Consider the following 18,841-nt stretch of genomic DNA (forward strand, 5'->3'; position numbering starts at 1 on the left):
GTAACGTGCTAGCAGTTGCAAACCAAGTATTGATTTCCACAATCACAGCTCTGCTTTGCCTATCATATCTTTAGCTGGGTTCATACATTTATTGGACTTGCAATTCTTTTTGTGTAACAGAGTAGCAGAAGTGTGTTCCACTTACACTTTACCACAGAGACAGACTGGCATCCTGTTTGTGACAGGCACAGGTGCAACTGCATGTTACATATGCATGTATACTTTTTGGACCTTGTGAAAGGAGGTATCTATTACCTCCTTCTGCAAAGATTTCATCCTAGCACACCAGAATGATAGGAGTGCTGCCAGGAGCAGCTGTGTTTCCTCAGCCACTGATCAGATGCAAGTGTGCAACCAGACTGCCACCACTCCGTGATCAGAAAGACAGAGATGTACCTGGCAGCCCCCTGGCTGTTTTTGCACACAACAGGGGAAGCAGTTAGGCCAAGGAAGCAGCCTTCACCCCCCCACCCCCACCCCAATGTTATGCTGGTGGCGACATACCTTCCGCCAATGTGATGTAGAATTGTGGACATACTGTCACATGTGAGGCTGGGTGCTCCATGCTGAGCCCCATATGCATGTAACCCTATTAACATTTCTCTCCCTTTTTTCTTGAGATGGCTAGGATCACACTTGCTGCTTCACCTAGAGTGCTGGTTTCCATTTTCATGTCACAGGCCTTCTTTTGGGAGAGGAGTATATGAACTGATGGCCAAACTAACTGTGAAGTTGTGTGAATGATGGCCAAACTAAATGTGAAGTTGTATAATAGTAACTATGAGTAAGCCTTGAGACTGAAAGATGGGGACTGGCAACATACACCTACCACCACCAAATTTTGCAACTCTTGGAGTTGTGGCCATGCCACAACTTGCCCAATGCTAAATGACCTGTTTTTAATTGCAGATTTTGCTCTTTGCTGCTGTCATGCTGTAGAAATTTAGTGGCACACAGAGCACATCAACAGCAAAATGTGCCTCCATTGGATTGGGGAGTGCAGTGTGGTCCCGTTCCTAGGAAGTTGACCACACCTTGTGTCAGAGGGGAATTTAACTCTTTCACTCTCATGATGCTCCTGCCAAAAATCACATGGCTGTCAGAATGTCAAAGGAAGCTTTCATAGACACCAATGTGAGCTTGAAAGCAGAAAAGTGATGGAGGGGATGAAAGAATTAAACTCCCTTCCCCATCTTGGACAGTCAAGAAGTCAGTCAGGATTCTCTGTGGTTCCTATTTACATAACAAAAAGTATGCACACTAATAACACAATGAACTTCACATCAAGTTTGGTTTGTAGACCTGAGAAGTATTTCACACACTTGTAACAGGATGTTCACACATTTCTTCTACAGATAACTTGCTTATGGGACTGATTTAGCTAGGGCAGAGAAATGGCCTGCCTCCCTTAAACCTAATTTTGGTGTTTTAATTACCTTTACAACATCCTTGAACAGAACATTGAAACACTAATGTAGCAAATGCAAGAGAGTGTAGTTAGAAAATCTCCTAACCTCAGTGACTCTTTCCACAATTTACATTGCTTTATCAGTTTAGTAAAACGGTATAGGGTGAGGTGGCTATTTATTGCTAATGCTTAAACTGTTTGTGTTTTTTTTAATGAGCAGTTATCAATTTTTATTGACAATATTTATGTGAGAATCAAACACCAAATACAAGCAAACATTTATTTAAAGGGAAATAAGCATATCTGTTTTTTTAGAATCTGAGAACACTTACCCCAAGCAATTTCCATTCACACAGAACTGCACATTTTATTTCATTAGGTTTCCAATGTTGGGCTTGGTACACTTATAGAGTAGGAGATTTTTCTAGACCTACAACACCCTATTTTAAACATTTCACAAGATCAGCACTGTACCAGTTAGGGAAGGGAAAATCCCATAGGATTAGTCTTAGCATTTGAATAGATTCACTATAGGAAGATAAGATGCTGTCTTAAACTGAGTCAGAAACTATTAGTTCATCTAGTCCAGTATTGTCAACACTGGCTGGCAGCAGCTCTCCATAATTTTAAGTAGGATTCCTTGCTGGCCCTATCTGGAAATCCCTTGTATTTCCTGGTAGTCCCATCAAAGTATTAACCAATCCTGACCTTGTTTAATTTCCAAAATAAGACATTAGTTAAATTCAGGGACAGATGGTAGAAATTAAAAGCTGTATTGGTACAAGTAAAAAGTAGAACCTTGGTCAAACGATGGCATAATTATTTCAGAAGAGTAAAGTTGAATTCCTAACATTTGCTTGTTGATCAAAAAGTGCCCGTCTATTCTGACACACAGTTAGCAGTGTAGTTCCTGGTTATGGGAAATTTAAAATAGCTGAAAATCTGCTCTGTATAAGGAAGAAAGTATCTTTTTCTTTATGGCAACAGATCCTAGGGGCAATAATGGAATTGTATTGATTTTAATCTGGAATTGCTTATATTGCTTTATCTTTGCCACCCTGAGATCTCCTGGTAAAAGGGCAGAATAAAGACATTTTTAATAATTAAAAAGATAAATACTAGATGTACCCCCTACCTCTCCCTAGTAAGCCAATCTAAAACTCTTGCCATTTAGATGATGACTTTCATATGCTTTTATGAGTACAAAGAAGAGCTATATCAGAGCAGAGCAGTGTGTGCATTTCTACATATAACAGCAGCCATCTTGTAATCCAGAAATGGTTTCAAAACAGCATTCAGAAATTGCCATGTGTGCAACCAAGATCAAAAATGTAAACTCTTCCCAAATAGACTATTTCATGCATCTTTTTTAAAATACAGACTCTACATTGCTTTTGAGACTACTCATAATTTCAACCTCTTTGTCTGCTAATGTTCCTTTCCAGACTTTAAATCTCAAACTGATCCAAATTTGACGTTTGTGGTAGTTTTAATACACAAAGCAGCAATGAATCAGTACAGCCTGATTCATTGCTGCTTTCCTTTCACCAGTTGGGCAGAGATATATGGGTATATCAGCTTGCTAAGACCTGAGATCCTACCAGGTTGATATTTCTCCTTTTGAAATAATGAGCCATCTTCAGTACTTTTTCCATTAACTGGTTTCCAAAGGTGATCTTTTACTTTTAATTTGCATGACAGATGTGAGGTCAGTGGGGCTTGGCATCTTTGTCGTGGTAGCATTCTGAAGAGGGGGATTAATGAGTAGAATTTCTTTTTGTCACACAATACAAAAAGAGACCCTCTCCTTTGGGTTCATAGAAGTTCATAACCTGGTGTTGCATAAATGCTGTCAATAAAAATATCAAGCTGTTGAAAATAGGGAACTGGAAGTACATCCCAGAGACATGGTGTGATGAAAATGTTATAGAATTAATTAATGCATGAGGCAGAACTACTGCTTTTTCTTGACTTGTTATAAAAAGCATGGAAGACGTTAATTTAAATGTTGGCAAAAACAATTGGAAAGAAAGTTACATGTTACGTTCATGTCTGGTTCCATAAGAAAAACATTATTTACTCTGGTTTCCCTCTCTAATCATGGCATTTTTGTTTTGTTTTGTTTTGTAATGGACCATAGTTTATGTACTTAGATCTGGTGGAATGTACATCTCTTAAATATGGCACCAGATCAAGAAGGGAGGGAAAAATAACAAACAACTTTTTTCTAATTTTCTACCTGTAGCAAAGTTTGTATTTTTTTAATTGGAAACATTTTCTTTTGTCTTACTGTCAAAAAAATCCAACTTTTGCGTATTACCCTTTTGGAAAACATAAAGTATGAGTTTATGCTGTTTTACAAATTTTAAATAAATTCTTATTACACTGCCAACAGATCCAATGATATTGTCTTGCTTATTTTCTGGTGAAAGACAATTGCACTCATGTGCTTTCCCAAACAAGTTCAACCGGGAACAAAGCACTTCTTGATGACTTCTGTTAAGGATTATGGGGATCAATCTTCTGGAAGCTTCTGTGTGGCCCCAAATAAGAATGAGTCATTTATTCTGAACCAAGCCTTGTAGCCCATGGCAGATTGCCTACACAGCTGATCCAAGACCTTTATAGCATGTGACTGATTGCCTTCACAGCTATTCCAAGACCTGTGACATACAGCAGAGTCCTCCTGAATAAAAATACAGTCTTCTATTGAAAGCTTGGTGATTCCTGTTTGATTATGAAAACAGATAAACACTTTTTAAAAGTTTGACTACAAAGTTTATTTTTTTCAGTTCAGCCTGATGCACTGAAGTCATTTAGCCACTTTGGAAGATTTGATTTTCTTTATGTCACTGCTACGAAGAATCAGTGTCCCATTTTTAAATGTTCCAACTTGCCCTGTGGGCAATATGCTCTGTTTTGTCTTCTTCTTGGATTTACTGTTTGTAAAAGAAAATGAAAAATAATATCACAAGATACAAAGAACGTCCCTTGCCCCTACAAAATGGTGTCAACAATTTAACTGAGTGTGTCTGAAGTAGATTTGATTCTCAATCTCAGCCTCCTCCTTACTACTACTATGACAACAACAACATCATTTATTTATATCTTGCCTTTTCCCTACTCTGGGGCTCAAGGCAGCTTACAAAAAGTTAAAACAGAAACAGCTTTATAATTCATATCATACAAACATTAAAGGTATAAATAAACAAACAACAGAATTAAAAGCAGTTAAAAGCAAGATAATTAAAAAACAAACAAACAAACAAAACAGCACACATCCTGAAATACACTCCCCCCATCTTCAAAAACCTACCAAAACAGAAAGGTCTTCACCTGCCTATGATAGCAAGGAGGGCATCTGTATAAACCCACTAGGAAGGAAATTCCAGAGCCCAGGAGAAGCCATCACAAAGGCCCTCTCCCATTTTCCCACTACATATCCCTGTGAGGCTTGGTGGGACAGGGAGAATGGTCTTCCCAGTAGATTTCAAAACATAGGCACACTGATATGGTTCTTCAAGTAATATGAAATTGAACTGTACGGGGCTTTATGAGTCATAACCAGAACTTTACATTTCAACTGGAGCTGTCGAAACAAGGGAGTTGTGTGCTCCATGCAGACAGCCCTGTTAATAAACCTACAGTTGTTTCATTAGCAAAGGTGAAAACAAAACCAGTTTGCTATTACTTATTAATACAGTTCTGCATATAGTTATATAGTCACCTCACCTCCCTTCATGACCTTTTTTCTTCCTTTTCTTGAGAAAATCATTTTTCTTTGCCTGTTAATGAAGAGTGATAAGAAAACTTTAGTGCAGAGATAAGCAACATGCAGCCCCCCCTCTCCTGTGTGTACACCCTTGAACCATCCAGAGCATCAATCTTACATTTTTTTTAAAAAAGGAAAATTGCCACTCCTGAACAACATTCTAAAACAAGGTGAAGAATTTCTGATCACCTCCATTTTTTATTTGAAAGTAGAGGGTTAAGATCAGTATAGCCCACTGCAGATTCTGTAGAAGGGGAGGGACTGACTCTTGGACTGCTTAAGTGGCTCTCCTGAGTCATTAAAACATGGTTCCTTCCTGCAGCTAGCAGGGACATAGCTAGGATTTTAGGAAGGGGGGGGGGGGTCCAGACTAAGTGCCATCATTATAATGGGGCTTGGGTGGGGCGGTGCAGCAGCACACACCATTCATTTTTCTAAGGGAAGGGGGGGGGGGTCCGGACCCCAAGAACCCCCCCCCCCCTTGGCTACGTCCCTGCAGCTAGGGATGAACCTGTCCAATCTCCATCCTTGTGATACTACAGTCAGCCCTTCATAGTCACAGGGATTCCATTCCCGGTGCCCCCCCCCCCACCGCCCCATGGATAACAAAAAACATGGGGCCTTAAATTCTGTTATTCCCAATGGTGGAGCACTGTGTGCTACTTCTCTAGCGCAGCCACATGACCCCCCTGCCACTGGGATGAATGGGGTGGGGCCATCTATGGATGCTTAAATCCATGGATGGCAAGAGCCAACTGTATCTAGATATGCTGCAATTCAGCTCCCATAATTCCATAGCCAGGCTGGGGAAGCTGGATCAGACTCTGCCCTAGATAGTCTATACAGCTCTTCTCTAGCTAAACTGTGAACACTGCTGTGACCACACCACAAAGATTTTTCCAATGTGAAAACCTGACAGTTGGTCTACCAAAAGGTTGCACTCTGCATTTTTTTATAAGAAATACTTCATACAAACCATCACACTTTCCTCCTTCTTTGCCGCTTTCTTTTGTTTAATTTTCTCTTGAAGAATCTTGTAGTTCAAATATTCCTTTTTAGGAGGCTGCAATAATAGGTTAAAAATGGCTGTTTCACCAATTTTTCTAAAATATGGAAATAAATGCAAAAGACAAAGCTAGCCTAAAGAGTAAAGTAAGAACAGAGAATTGTATCCTTTTGTAAGATGATGCCTATATTTCTTTAAATATTATTTGTTTAGATGTCTTTAAATTTTATTTAAATTTTAAATATAAATATACAACAATCATACCATGATTTGCCTCACTTAGCAAATTTTAATGTGTATACTTTGGTGGGTGGGTCAGTGGATGGTGTATTCAATGGGGTCAGAGGGAAATGAAATGCAAAATGCATCAAAGGTGATAATCAGCTTAGCAATGGTCATTAATTAAATTAAACAGCAGCTAAAATTTCTGTTACCACCCAATCATTGCTAGTGATTGAACACTATTAATGGAATGAACACTCCCTGCACTATTTGCATTCCCGTTCTTCCAATCCACTGATTACAATTTCTCACCCACTTATCTCTGGCCTGGGTATGTGTATAATAATGATCTATCAGCTGAGTTAACACTCTGGCTTGCATCCTGGAAGAAATATGTGCATACAAAAGGCTTACACACGTATGTCCTTTTTGTCCTATAAAATAAAACAGATTAATAATTCAAGGATCTCAAAAATGTTTGCTGGAGACTTTTGTCAAAAATGTATTCAATATATTCAACAATCCCACCCCCAACTCCCCAATTTCTCATTTAGAAGTCAGCATATTGCTTTTGTTGCAGATTTAGTAGAACCTGAAGTCAATCTGAACCAAGAACTGCAAGTTCCACTGTGGAAAAATGGCTGAGATGAGAAGAAAGCAGAAGAAAGGTTTGCAGTTTACTTTCTTGCCTACTGGAAAATCCCCCTGATTCACCACTGTTGAGCTATTTGGCAATGATCCTTGTTCAAAGTCACAGGTTTGCCACAGTCATGTGCAGTTCCCCCTCTTAGGTTACAACCTCCTTTAGTTCTTGCATAGGTCATTTCTCAATAGAGAAGGCAGTACCATACCTTTGCTCCCAACATGATGGCACGTTCTTGTTCCAAAACCCGCTGTTCTTTCTTCTCAAATCCAGTGATTCCAAACTGGTGCACTTCCAAACGGGCCTAAAGTGTTAAGGTAACAGCACTGTCTTTGAAACATCCACAGACAGATGACTGGCATCATGCAACTTATTCTTAAGAGAATTGTGTTCTTGCAAATCACTGAATGTCAACATGCATTGGAACTAAGAACCAACACAATACAAATTTGCAGTGGGGCATTCATTTAAAGGACTGCAGAATGCAACCAATTTTTATGAGCATTTTTAAACTTTGCACAAGGAACTTTTCCCACCCAACATATAAAGTGTCTGCCTGTTAGTGAATTACAATGGTGTAACCCTATAAGGGTTCAAACAGAAATCTTTCCCATCACCTGATACCTAATCATTTTAAAATGGTGATGCTTGAGATTGAATCTGGGACTGTATGTGCTCTGCTTCTGAGCTACGACACTTATTGAAGTGTAGGAGGTAGACTGGTGTGTCCAGCAATAGTTGCTGCATTCAGCCTAAGGTTGGCTAGAAAATCCAAATGGAATCCACTTACACTGCAGGCCACAACTATCTAAAAGGGCTTGAGTTTGCTTGCCATGCACAATTTGCACTGACAGGAAGCCGTACAAAAGAGGAGGCACAAGGTGTTCTCTGAGGCACATGTGTACCTTGCCTAGAGCAAAGATCATGAAGATCAACCCACACCCTCAAACCAATGAAAGACACATTGTCTGTATCTGAATCTTGGTACTTCCAGGAATGAAATGAGCCCTTCTGTATGCACTCAGTTTCCTCAGCAAACCATTTTGCTATCTTAGATGAAGCAGCAGATGACACTCCCTACCCAACCAATTCAGATTACTAGAACAGTACCATAAAGCTAGCCACAATACTTTGGCACATGAGGAAAATAATATCACAACTACCTCTCTGTCTCCCAGGTATCAGAAATACAACAGTAACAAATAAAATAACAATATGCAGCTTTTGTTATGACACTCAAAATATGCTGCCTGTAGCCAACCATCTCACACTACTTAATGACAGAGCTGGCCCTATTCCTCAGGGTTATTTTCTAGAGATCTTATTATGTCATAGTATTAGCTATCTCGAATCACCATTCCCAAATACAGCAGAACAGCTGAATCAATTAATACTTGTTAAATCAGCACTGATGTAAATTATATTAATTCAATGGATCTACTTCAGTTAGTATAGGATTTGGGCCTATGTGACTCTTTAATCTCTTCTTTGTGTTCTTTTAATGGGGGTGGGGGCAGAGAGATGGATATATGCATGATTTCTATTAAGCAAATAGTTTGCATTTGCCTGCAACTGTATGGATACTCTTCTGGAAGGAATCCTCGAAACTCCTTGCACAAGATTGTGTTGTGTCCCTCCTCTTTCCCCAGAGAACACATCTTTCTCCCATTTCCACAAGAACCATTCTCATACCCTATATAAATCTCCTGGATCAATCTTGTAGATCAGATCAAATCAATTGGAAAGTAATAAATCAAACCCTATGTAAGTTCCATTGCTTGGTTCTATTCTGTTTGAGACTAGCAACTGTATTTAGACCTAGATGTGCAGTTTCCTTGAGATACCAAAATAATTAAAAGTGACTTACTTTTTCCAGATTAAACGCCTGGCCATCTCCATGCTTTTCTTGAACAGATGCTTTTTCCTGTAGACACATATTTTAAAAACACCAAGAATATTTTGTTAACAGAGTGTATTTTGCCACATAATAACACCAGTCATGTGCATCTAAGGTTATGGATTAACTTTTTAAAAAATACAAGATTTTGAGAAGCAAATGATTATAAAAGTTCTTTGCAAGGCCAAACAACTGCATTTTTTAATGTCTGCTCATGACAAGCATATGAATGCATATCCCATGTTATGGCCTGTTTTCTTGAAGCCAGGGAGGTAAAGTCACTGCTGTATATACTTATTTATAAGTCTAGAAATTTTAGTCAAAAAATTGGCTCCCCAAAACCTGGGTCAGCACTTTAACTCTTCTCAAAAAAGGAACCATGCCCTGGTGAAAGGTGAAAGCTTAATCTCTCCTTGGAGCACCTAAAAGAAGCATCAACCCCCTCTACTGCCTCATCCACCCAGCCTTTAGGGTGAGCACAAACAGTTATGCCTGTCAACATTTTAAAAAATTGTTAACATTGTTTTCCTTTGCTTCATCTTTACATCCTTTGTTACATGCTGCTAAGTTTTACCTTTGACTTATCCACGGGTCATATCAGAACCCATAATTTTGGTCCCAAAACCTGCCCCCGACTTATACATGAAGTCAACTTATAGTTGAGTATACTGTATATACTCATGTATAAGTCTAGAAATTTTAGTCAAAAAAGTGACCCAAAAAATTTGAGTCGACTTATCCATGGGTCAGTGTAAGTACTCTCATAAAAAGTGTACCTTAACTCTCATAAAAACAGAAACCATCTCCTGGTGAAACGCAAGAGTGGAATCTCTCCTGGAAGCACTGACCTCCCTCTACTCTTTCATCCATCCATCCTTCAGTGTGAACACAATTATGCCTCCTGCAATTTTGTTAGTTCTTTGGCATTGTCTTCCTTTGCTTCATCCTTTAGATCCTTTGTTACATGACCATAATTCTTACTCTCAACTTATCCATGGGTCATACCAAAATCCATAGTTTTGGCTCCAAAACCTGCCCTCGACTTATACATGAAGTTGACTTATAGTCAAGTATATACGGTATACAGTAACTCACAAGCATCTGCTTATCCAGGTAGCAGATCACAACATAATACCATGGTTTTGGCCTAGGATCTTTCATCAGAGGCTCACTAAAGTTACAATTCTATATCTTCTTACTCGGGCACTATACCTTTGAACTCAAAGGAACTTACTTCTGTATAAACATGTATGGCATTGCATTGTTAATGACTCCAGGCATGTGACAATATCCTGATCATCTATAATGGCATGCCTTACAAGTCTTTTATGGCAAGAAACAATGGAGACAACATGCTGCCTCCTCATAGCCTTGGGAAATGGGCAAGCAAAACAGGAATATAGTAAACAGAATAATTTGTTTAAGAGCTTTGAAAACTTATTTTGAACTACAACTTCAAATTGCCATGGACAAGACAGCTACTGGGCTTGCTGGATGGAGCATTCCAAGAGCCATCGTTCAACAAAGTAAGTTTTCCAAGCTCCACCCAAGGACATAATATTTGGTTTACAGCTACCAACAGAACGAAAAATGTGTTTTGTGTATTACTAAATATGCAAAACTCCACAACGCCCAAACTGGCACACATGACAAAGAAAAACAAAAAGGCAGTGAACACAGCAGCAGTCACCACCAGCGACACAGCTGTCTTGCAACAAGATTTCAAATGTTATTTTAGTCTACTTCTATTCTGTCCCTTATTATGTTACTTGCAACATTCATACTAACATGAATCAGTAATGCAAGAGCTTAATGCTATTATCTATTAGAACTTGGCTATTGATAAATCTCAAGCAATAATATTCCTTTGACTCCCTCTTCTTTCTTGAGAAATGTTAATATTTGGCAATCTAATAGCAGTCATGACATGATGCTGAATCACATATCTGAGTCAATCTGGAGCCAGTTTCCTAATAGGTGAGCCCCATGAGGGCCTAGAAAAGTTATTTTTCAAACTATATGTCCCAGAACCCTGCAGACAGCATTGCTATTGGCAGGATATTCTGGGAGTCATAGTCCAAAAAGATATTTTTTCCAAGCTTCAGTTCCAAGTCCCAGCAGTGTACAAGTGAGCAGGTGAGTGGAAACAGACTGTCCAACACAAATATTCCTTACAATGGCTTAATCTCAACATCAAACCACAAATGCTCACAGGCAGTAGTTTGTACATTTACTAGTTTGAGTATGCAGCACAAGGAATTAAAGCTGTCTTCTGGAAGAAAGTGAGGATTTAAAACTAACTAACTCTCTCTCTCTCTCTCTCTCAATACACACACACACACACACACACACACACACACACACAAAATATCAGAATACCTATTCATTTTCATTTTGTTTTTACTTCTTTTCATACCTGAGATGGCTTTGGATAGTATGGAAGTGTTTTAGACAATAATCATTAGGCTGCATCAATAGAAGTATAGTGTCTAGATCAAGGGAAGTAATAGTGCCACTATATTCTGCTCTGGTCAGGCCCCACCTGGAATATTGTGTCCAGTTCTGGGCGCCACAATTCAAAAAGGACATTGAGAAACTGGAGCATGTCCAAAGGAGGGCAACTAAAATGGTGAAAGGTCTGGAAACCATGCCCTACGAGGAACGACTTAGGGAGCTGGGGATGTTTAGCCTGGAGAAAAGAAGGTTAAGGGGTGATATGATAGCTCTGTTTAAATATTTGAAGGGATGTCATATTGAGGAGGGAGCCAGCTTGTTTTCTGCTGCTCCAGAGACTAAGACCCGGAGCAATGGATGCAAGCTGCAGGAAAAGAGATTCCACCTCAACATTAGGAGGAACGTCATGACAGTAAGGGCTGTTCGACAGTGGAACACACTTCCTTAGAGTGTAGTGGGGTCTCCCTCCTTGGAGGTCTTCAAACGGAGGCTGGATGGCCATCTGTTGGGGATGCTTTGATTTGGATTTCCTGCATGGCAGGGGGTTGGACTGGATGGCCCTTGTGGTCTCTTCCAACTCTATGATTCTATGATTCTATGATTCCATTGCAGTGGTAAACCCCACATTTAAAAGAAAGTCTGATTAAACTATCTGAAAGTAACAGTCCCCCACCCCACACCCTTTTTATAGCCACCTCATACTCATTTATTAAACTGGTCTTGAGCAGTGGCTACATATAAGAGAATAATCACTGCTAAATGTTTACTAACTGAAACCATAGCCTGGAACTCCAAGGACTAGATTGGCTGTGAAAATAATGCAACTGCAAATCAGACTGAGTAAAGCCACAGTAAGGCCAGAAAGAACCTACTTAGAATAATACCTCAAAGCACCTTTACACCATAAACCTACTCAGCCTGGTCTCCTTGGTAGAAAAAATGCATCTTACACTAGGGCTTTCTTGTCCATCTCACACATTAAAGAATTATATTAAATGGAAAAAAACCTGTGCTTCCTGGGAAGGTATCTGAGTGCCACAGAACAATGCAATAAATCAGAGCTTGCAAAAATTACTGTTTTGAACCACAGTTCGCAGTTGCCTAGCCACCATGCTCACTGCCCCCAATGGATGAGGAATTTTGGGAGTTGTAATCTTAAAACACAATTTTACCAAGCTTGGCAATGGAAAGGGAGCAGCATATGACAAGTTTACTTGGTTGGCAAAAACACACAGGATTACAATGGGCAAGTCACATTCTCTCAGACTCAGAGGAAAGCAAAGGCAAACCCACTCTCATAGAATCACAGAGTTGGAAGAGACCACAAGGGCGATCCAATCCAACCCCCTGCCATGCAGGAAATCTAAATCAAAGCATCCCCGACAGATGGCCATCCAGCCTCTGTTTAAAGACCTCCAAGGAGGGAGATTCCACTACACTCCGAGGGAGTGTGTTCCACTGTCGGACAGCCCTTACTGTCACTCTGAACAAATCTTGTCAAGAAAATCCTGTGACAGGTTTGTCTTATGGTTACCATCAATTGCAAATAACTTGAAGGCACACAACAGCTCAAAATTACACCTTCCTACTGAGTCCAATGGGACTGACTCCTAGATAAGTGTGTCTAAAGGATATTTTAGGAGTAAAAGTAGATTGCCTATTGCCAGATTTTTTTATTTTGTTTTTCTTGCTTCTCTTCATCAAGCCATAGTCTTGTTTAAAATAAATAAATAATCTCAAATTGTAATAACATCTACCATTCTTGAACATTATAAATCAATATTCTTGAACATTATCAAGCAATCTTCAATTATTTAATGCAAATCCCATACTCAGCAAAGGCATTCTTCTAAAGAGGGGGGTTAGGAGTTTGTAATTTTAGTAATTGTCATAAGGAGATTAATAACCCACTCCATATTTTTTGACATACATTTCTCCAAACGCTCTGAATTCTGTCACAGATTCAAAATACATCCATAAAGGCATCCTTAAACAATACTTAGAATGACACTTTTATGTGCAGTTTTTGCTGGTGAACTCCTAGTTCACTATGACTGCAATCCAAAACACATTTGGATCCAAGCTCCACTAAGCTCAGTGCTTCAATTCATACTATCATAATTTGTCTTAATACGATAAGATATAAGAAGCCTTTTATTTGCATATGCAGCCCCTTCATGGCATGAGCACTGCTGCTAACAAGTCAGGACAGGGAACCAGTTTAGAATTTGTTTAATATCTTGGCTTATAAGTACAGTTTTGACACAAAGGTTTTGGTTAAGTAGAGGCTTTCCAGTTTGTTTGCTAGCACCTTGAAGGATAGAACACATGCAAGGAGAAAAGTCTAATTCATATCTTATTTGAACACAACCTGAAAGTTATGTTACTGAGTAAATGCAATTAGGAGGACAATTGTTAGGACTACAGTAGACTAATAAAGGCTTATAAATAACCACTTGCCTATCCATCTGGAGGGGAATTGACTCCAAGTGACCCAACAGCGTAGCTTCTGTACACTGAACAAGATCATTTTACCATTTTTGCTAGCAATTCAAAACAGAGGACTGTGTGGGCTGGCTGGATAGGAACTCTTCTGAATTTATTCACTATATTTTTGAAAAACGTCTAGCTACTGAATTTTTTGCTTCTGCATAACAATTTGATTTGAATCTTACCTCGGAGCTATCAACTTCAGGAGTTTCAAATTTAGCTTTCTTCTTTCTGTGTGGACCATGGAATGTCACAACTTCAATCTCTGTTGTGTTTTCCTGCTGAGCAGATGTAAGCATGGCTACGTTTGGGAACCTACATTCTGTGGGAGACTTGTTCTTAGTAATACAGTCACATGACAGTTCATCTTTTAGGCTTTCAAAGAAGCTGGAGGCACTTTTTCTCTTGCCTGGCATTGCTGTACCAGATTCAGGATTCATCTTTTTGTCTTCCGATAGAATACTGCTGGCAGTCATTGCTAACTTCTCTTGTGAATTTTTCTTTTTCTTTTTGTGTCCATTTGGCAACGATTCACCTAAAATTTGAAAGGAAAGTCTTGTAAACCTCATTCAACTCACCAAACGCTGGAGGTTGGGTTTTTTTCCACTTTCACTTTCTATAAATGTATGGGTTGTGAAGAAACATATGAAAAATACAGTTTCTGATCCTAGACATGTTCAGGTTGTAATCCCATGTGTACTAATGTGGAAATAAGCTCTTTTGAATTCACTATGTTTTCCTTCTAAGTAAACAAGAATAAGATTTGATATTGGCTAATGCTGGACATGGAAAGGTTTATGTTCAAGCTCAGACTGACTCACTGTTGCCCTGGGTGGTCTCAGAAGTCACTGATTGTGTTCACACATCACAAGAAGCCATAATGTGTATTTAATTTGGGGGGGGGGGGCAAGGTGAAGCTTTTCCTAACAAGCCATTATTTGTTAATGAACAACTGAACACTTAAATTGTTGGTTTATAAAACTGACTTTTTAAAATCATAACTTGTCATAATGTTCAAACTGTTAACTGTTACTTGTTCCTAACTTGTTTCCCAAAACAAGTTTTGGGTTTCAAGTTTCAGCTTCTGAAACAGAAGCTGAAAAAAGATGCAGAGAGAAAGAAACAAGAAATGAAGAAGACGTAGTTCATGGTCCAAGCAAGAAACACAAACCATGGCTTATTGTGACATGCAATCATGGCCACATTCTCTTAGCATCAGTCACACATCTTTACAATGTGAATAATGGTCTGTGTCACAAGCATGTTACATAGGACAAAAATGAAATAATGACTTTGGTCCAAAACATACTGCAAAAATAATACGGTTTGACACCACTTTAACTGCCCTGGTTCACTGCTAGGGAATTCTGGAAAATGTAGTTTATTGTAGCACCAGAGCTCTCTGAGAAAGAAGGGTAAATGTCTCACAAAACTACAGTTCCCAGAATTCCCTAGCATTGACCCATGGCAGTTAAAGCAGCCTCAAACTGGATTATTTCTGCAGTGTGTTTTGGACCTTTGTTTCAGAGACAAGCTGTATAGCTAAACAAAGCATACAGCTGCATCGTCCTTACAAAAATAAAATGTGGTAGCCACCAAATCACTTGGCAAGCTAAAAAGATATTTTTTAAAAAATTAAAATCCCATTTGGTGTCTAGTTGGCCTTTGATCTGAATACTCCAAGAAAACAACATTTGGCACCAAGAAAGGCAGCATGGCCAGTTTTGGACAGCTACGAATAAGAATTATGGATATAAACTATGCACAGGAGTCAGAGAGAGATTCTACAGTGTACATCATACAAGAGACGCTGTGTTCAGATGCAATGAATAGATTGGCTGGCTAATTCCGTAAACAAAAAAAAAGAGTATTAAAATCCAGAAGTCCAGATAGATGAGGTCATTTCTCTTTCATGTCCAAAGACACAAGGTTATAATAATGAGATAAGGTATGAATGTGTGGGGTTGAATGTTATTACTGTTTATAAATGCCAGACAAACAGGAAATTGATACTCCAACTTACTTTGGAATGGTGCTGTATACTACTATACTGAATTGTGTATTATAGGTTGTGTCTCCTTCATCTGGAATTCCAAAGTCCAAAATACTCCTAAAACTAAAACTTTTTTCATGGGTGGCTGAGATAATGACACATTTGCTTTCTAATAGTTCAAAGTACACAAACTTTATTTCACGCACATAATTTTTAAAAATATTGTATGAATTTACCTTCAGATTATGTATATGAGGTACATACGAAACATAAATGAATTTTGTGGTTAGACCTGCACCCCATCTCCAAAATATCTCATTACGTACATAGATGCAAATACAGAGACTGTATTCTGACATCCAAAAAAAATTTCAACACTGCTGGTCCCAAGCATTTTGGACGAGGGAAATACAACTTGTACATTCCACCTTCATGTGGAGTATCAGCAACTGTTATGTTTCCATAAATAGCCTATTAACCTTTTACCGAAAAAATGATAAAAGATTTATGCATCTCTCAAACTGTCCTGTTCATTTCCCTAAATTTGGAAATATCTGAAGGGGAGAGGTCTCCCAGTTGATCTGCCTAACCAGACTATACTGTAGTGTGCATCCTAGAAACTCATGTGACAACCTCTGGGTAGATTTAAACCAATTTGTTCTTTTTGATGGGGTGGAAGCACCACGCCTGTTTCACAATTATTAGATCAATGGTGGAAATCATGATGCCTGTGGATGAGTGGGAAGGGAGGCAGCTCACCACCTTAAAACAGGAAAGCCAAGCAAACTCTATTGTTCTTAAAAGTGGCCAGGTTATGGTTTCCCAAAACGGTGGCTGCAGTGGTGTGGTGCTGCCTGCATGGGAATCAGTATGTGCCAAAACTGGCCTTCTGATCTCCAGTATTTATTTACTGCAAGCATGGGCATATGTAGAGGATCAGAAGGGCAGCTTTGGCATATGCTGACCCCCAGCATATGCCCACGTTTTCAATAAGTAAATACAGTTTATATACACAGACATAACTGTGTTAGTCTGGAAAATCAGTATGCAAAGGTATTGAAGCACCTTTGAGACTAACTGAAAAATAGAAGTTGGTAGCATGAGCTTTTGTAGGCTTGAGACAGACTCGTTTTAGGAAGTACATTGCGCCCTTGCTTTATGCAGGGGATCCGTTCCAAGTCCCATTTAAATGAATGGGGTTTGTGCATGTGATGGCGTGGTGGCACATGTGCGCCATGAGCATGCACCCCATCAGCCCCTGCGTGGCTTTCAGCGTATGTAGAAAGCTATGTTTGGCACGGGTGCACTGTAGTCTATGAAAGCTGATGCTACTAACTTCTATCTTTCAGTTAGTCTCAAAGGTACTGCAAAATCCCTTTTCATAATTTGGATAGTACTAGCCTGTGACCTAGATGGGGGTTGGAATCATGCAGTCCTCCAAATGCTGTTGAACTGTAACTCCCAGCATTCCTGACCGATATCTATACTGGTAGGACTGCTGTGAGTTGCAGTTTAACAGCATGTTGAGGGTCATGCGATTCCCACCCCTGAGCTTAAATATCCAGTATTGCTTATATGGGAACTGCCATATTAACTTGGCCTTCTGCTCCCCGCAAACAGGAAATAATGTACTTCTCCCATGGGAATGAAGGGACTTCTTTTCTGCCACGCAGAGCGGTCATTAATGCTACATCAGTTGAGATGGCCTCACGGTCCAGTCTGTAATTTCAACGCTGGGGCTTGGAAATCTAACATCTGGCTCAGTTTTGAGACTTCTGTTTCCTCCCATCCCACGCTTTGTAACATCCACCTCACGGGAATGCTGCACCCAAAAGACTATCCCTCTTGTGACATTTTAGTGACCCTCATTTCCCAGCTGTGATTTTTAGCCTGGCAAATCTTTGCGATCAGGCTGTAATGTATTATTGTTTTAAGATGAAGCAGCTCCTTGTGACAGGAAGCCCTGCCGCCTTAAAACGTGCTGAACTCTGCTGAGGGCGAGTTGTAGTTGCAGAAAGTGGCCTGGAGTGGTCCAGATTTATAGCTTCTTCCACCGCCCAGCTGCATCCTGCTCTGGCGGCACAGATTCAGTTCAAGGCACAGCCCCCGGGGCCTCTGAGGCTACACAGCCATGGCATGATGATGCCACTTTCCCTGCCACCCAGTTCTGCCCTATGGAGTCCTGGGGCCTGCAGCTTAGGGAAGGGCGTTTGGCGTCCTCAGCCAGAGGGATTCTCCAATGAACTACCACCAGAAGCCGGGGCTCCACAGGATGCGGCCGCGGCATTGAAGTCGGGTGTAATTCTGCAACTGCACAGCCAGAGAGTCGGGAGCAGCGCTGGGGAGGGAGGAGTGGCGACTGTGGGGTTACTCCTTGTCCTGCTCTGCAGTGAGAGTGGGGAAGGGGAATCGCATACACACACACAGCGAGACACGTGTATTCCCTCCGCACGTGGGAAACACGCGTGTCCGCCACACCCACCGAAGTCGTACAGAGAGTCCAAGACGCTGCCCAAGAGGCGGCTGGCGGAGGCAGAGGCCTCTCCGCCCTCCTTCTCCTCCTCAGCAACCGGCTCCTTCGCCATGATGGCACACTGGAACCCCGCCGCAGCCCTCTCCTTGACTCCAACCAGCAGGGAGTTAAAAGCAGAAAGGGATGGGAGAGGAAATCTAGGCAGTTTTGGCCTAGCGCGGCCACCGTCGCCCTCAAAATGGCGGCGCCCACTGAGTGACTCTCTCTCTCTCAAATTGCTATGCCGCCCTTCCCTCACGACTGAGTGACTATATATATATTAGGTACGCCGCCTTTCTCCCAGAAGGGACCCAAGGCGGCTCTCGCACACAATAATTATAAAAAAGAACATTAAAATTTGAAACCGTTAAAATAACTTAAGAAAAAAAGAGGGCGAGGAGTAGTTTTGGCCCTCTGGGGCCACCGTCGGGGTCAAAATGGCGG

General features: G+C 40.3%; 1 protein-coding gene across 1 annotated transcript; it reads right to left on the reverse strand.

Annotated features, from left to right (window-relative positions):
• Window positions 1-1,749: 1,749 nt before the first annotated feature.
• On the reverse strand, window positions 1,750-18,553 carry FSAF1 (40S small subunit processome assembly factor 1). Its single transcript, XM_089529964.1, has 7 exons — window positions 18,368-18,553; window positions 14,078-14,427; window positions 8,919-8,975; window positions 7,260-7,355; window positions 6,157-6,243; window positions 5,141-5,193; window positions 1,750-4,347 (listed from the first exon to the last, which is right to left on the reverse strand). Exons 1-7 carry the CDS (start codon window positions 18,468-18,470, stop codon window positions 4,221-4,223), a joined length of 873 nt encoding a protein of 290 aa, XP_089386090.1. The 5' UTR covers window positions 18,471-18,553; the 3' UTR covers window positions 1,750-4,220.
• Between the last annotated feature and the right edge of the window lie 288 nt (window positions 18,554-18,841).

Source organism: Sceloporus occidentalis, unplaced genomic scaffold, assembly GCF_023333645.1.
Source record: "Sceloporus occidentalis isolate IW3139 unplaced genomic scaffold, rSceOcc1.0.p SCAF_6, whole genome shotgun sequence".
NCBI lineage: Eukaryota > Metazoa > Chordata > Lepidosauria > Squamata > Phrynosomatidae > Sceloporus > Sceloporus occidentalis.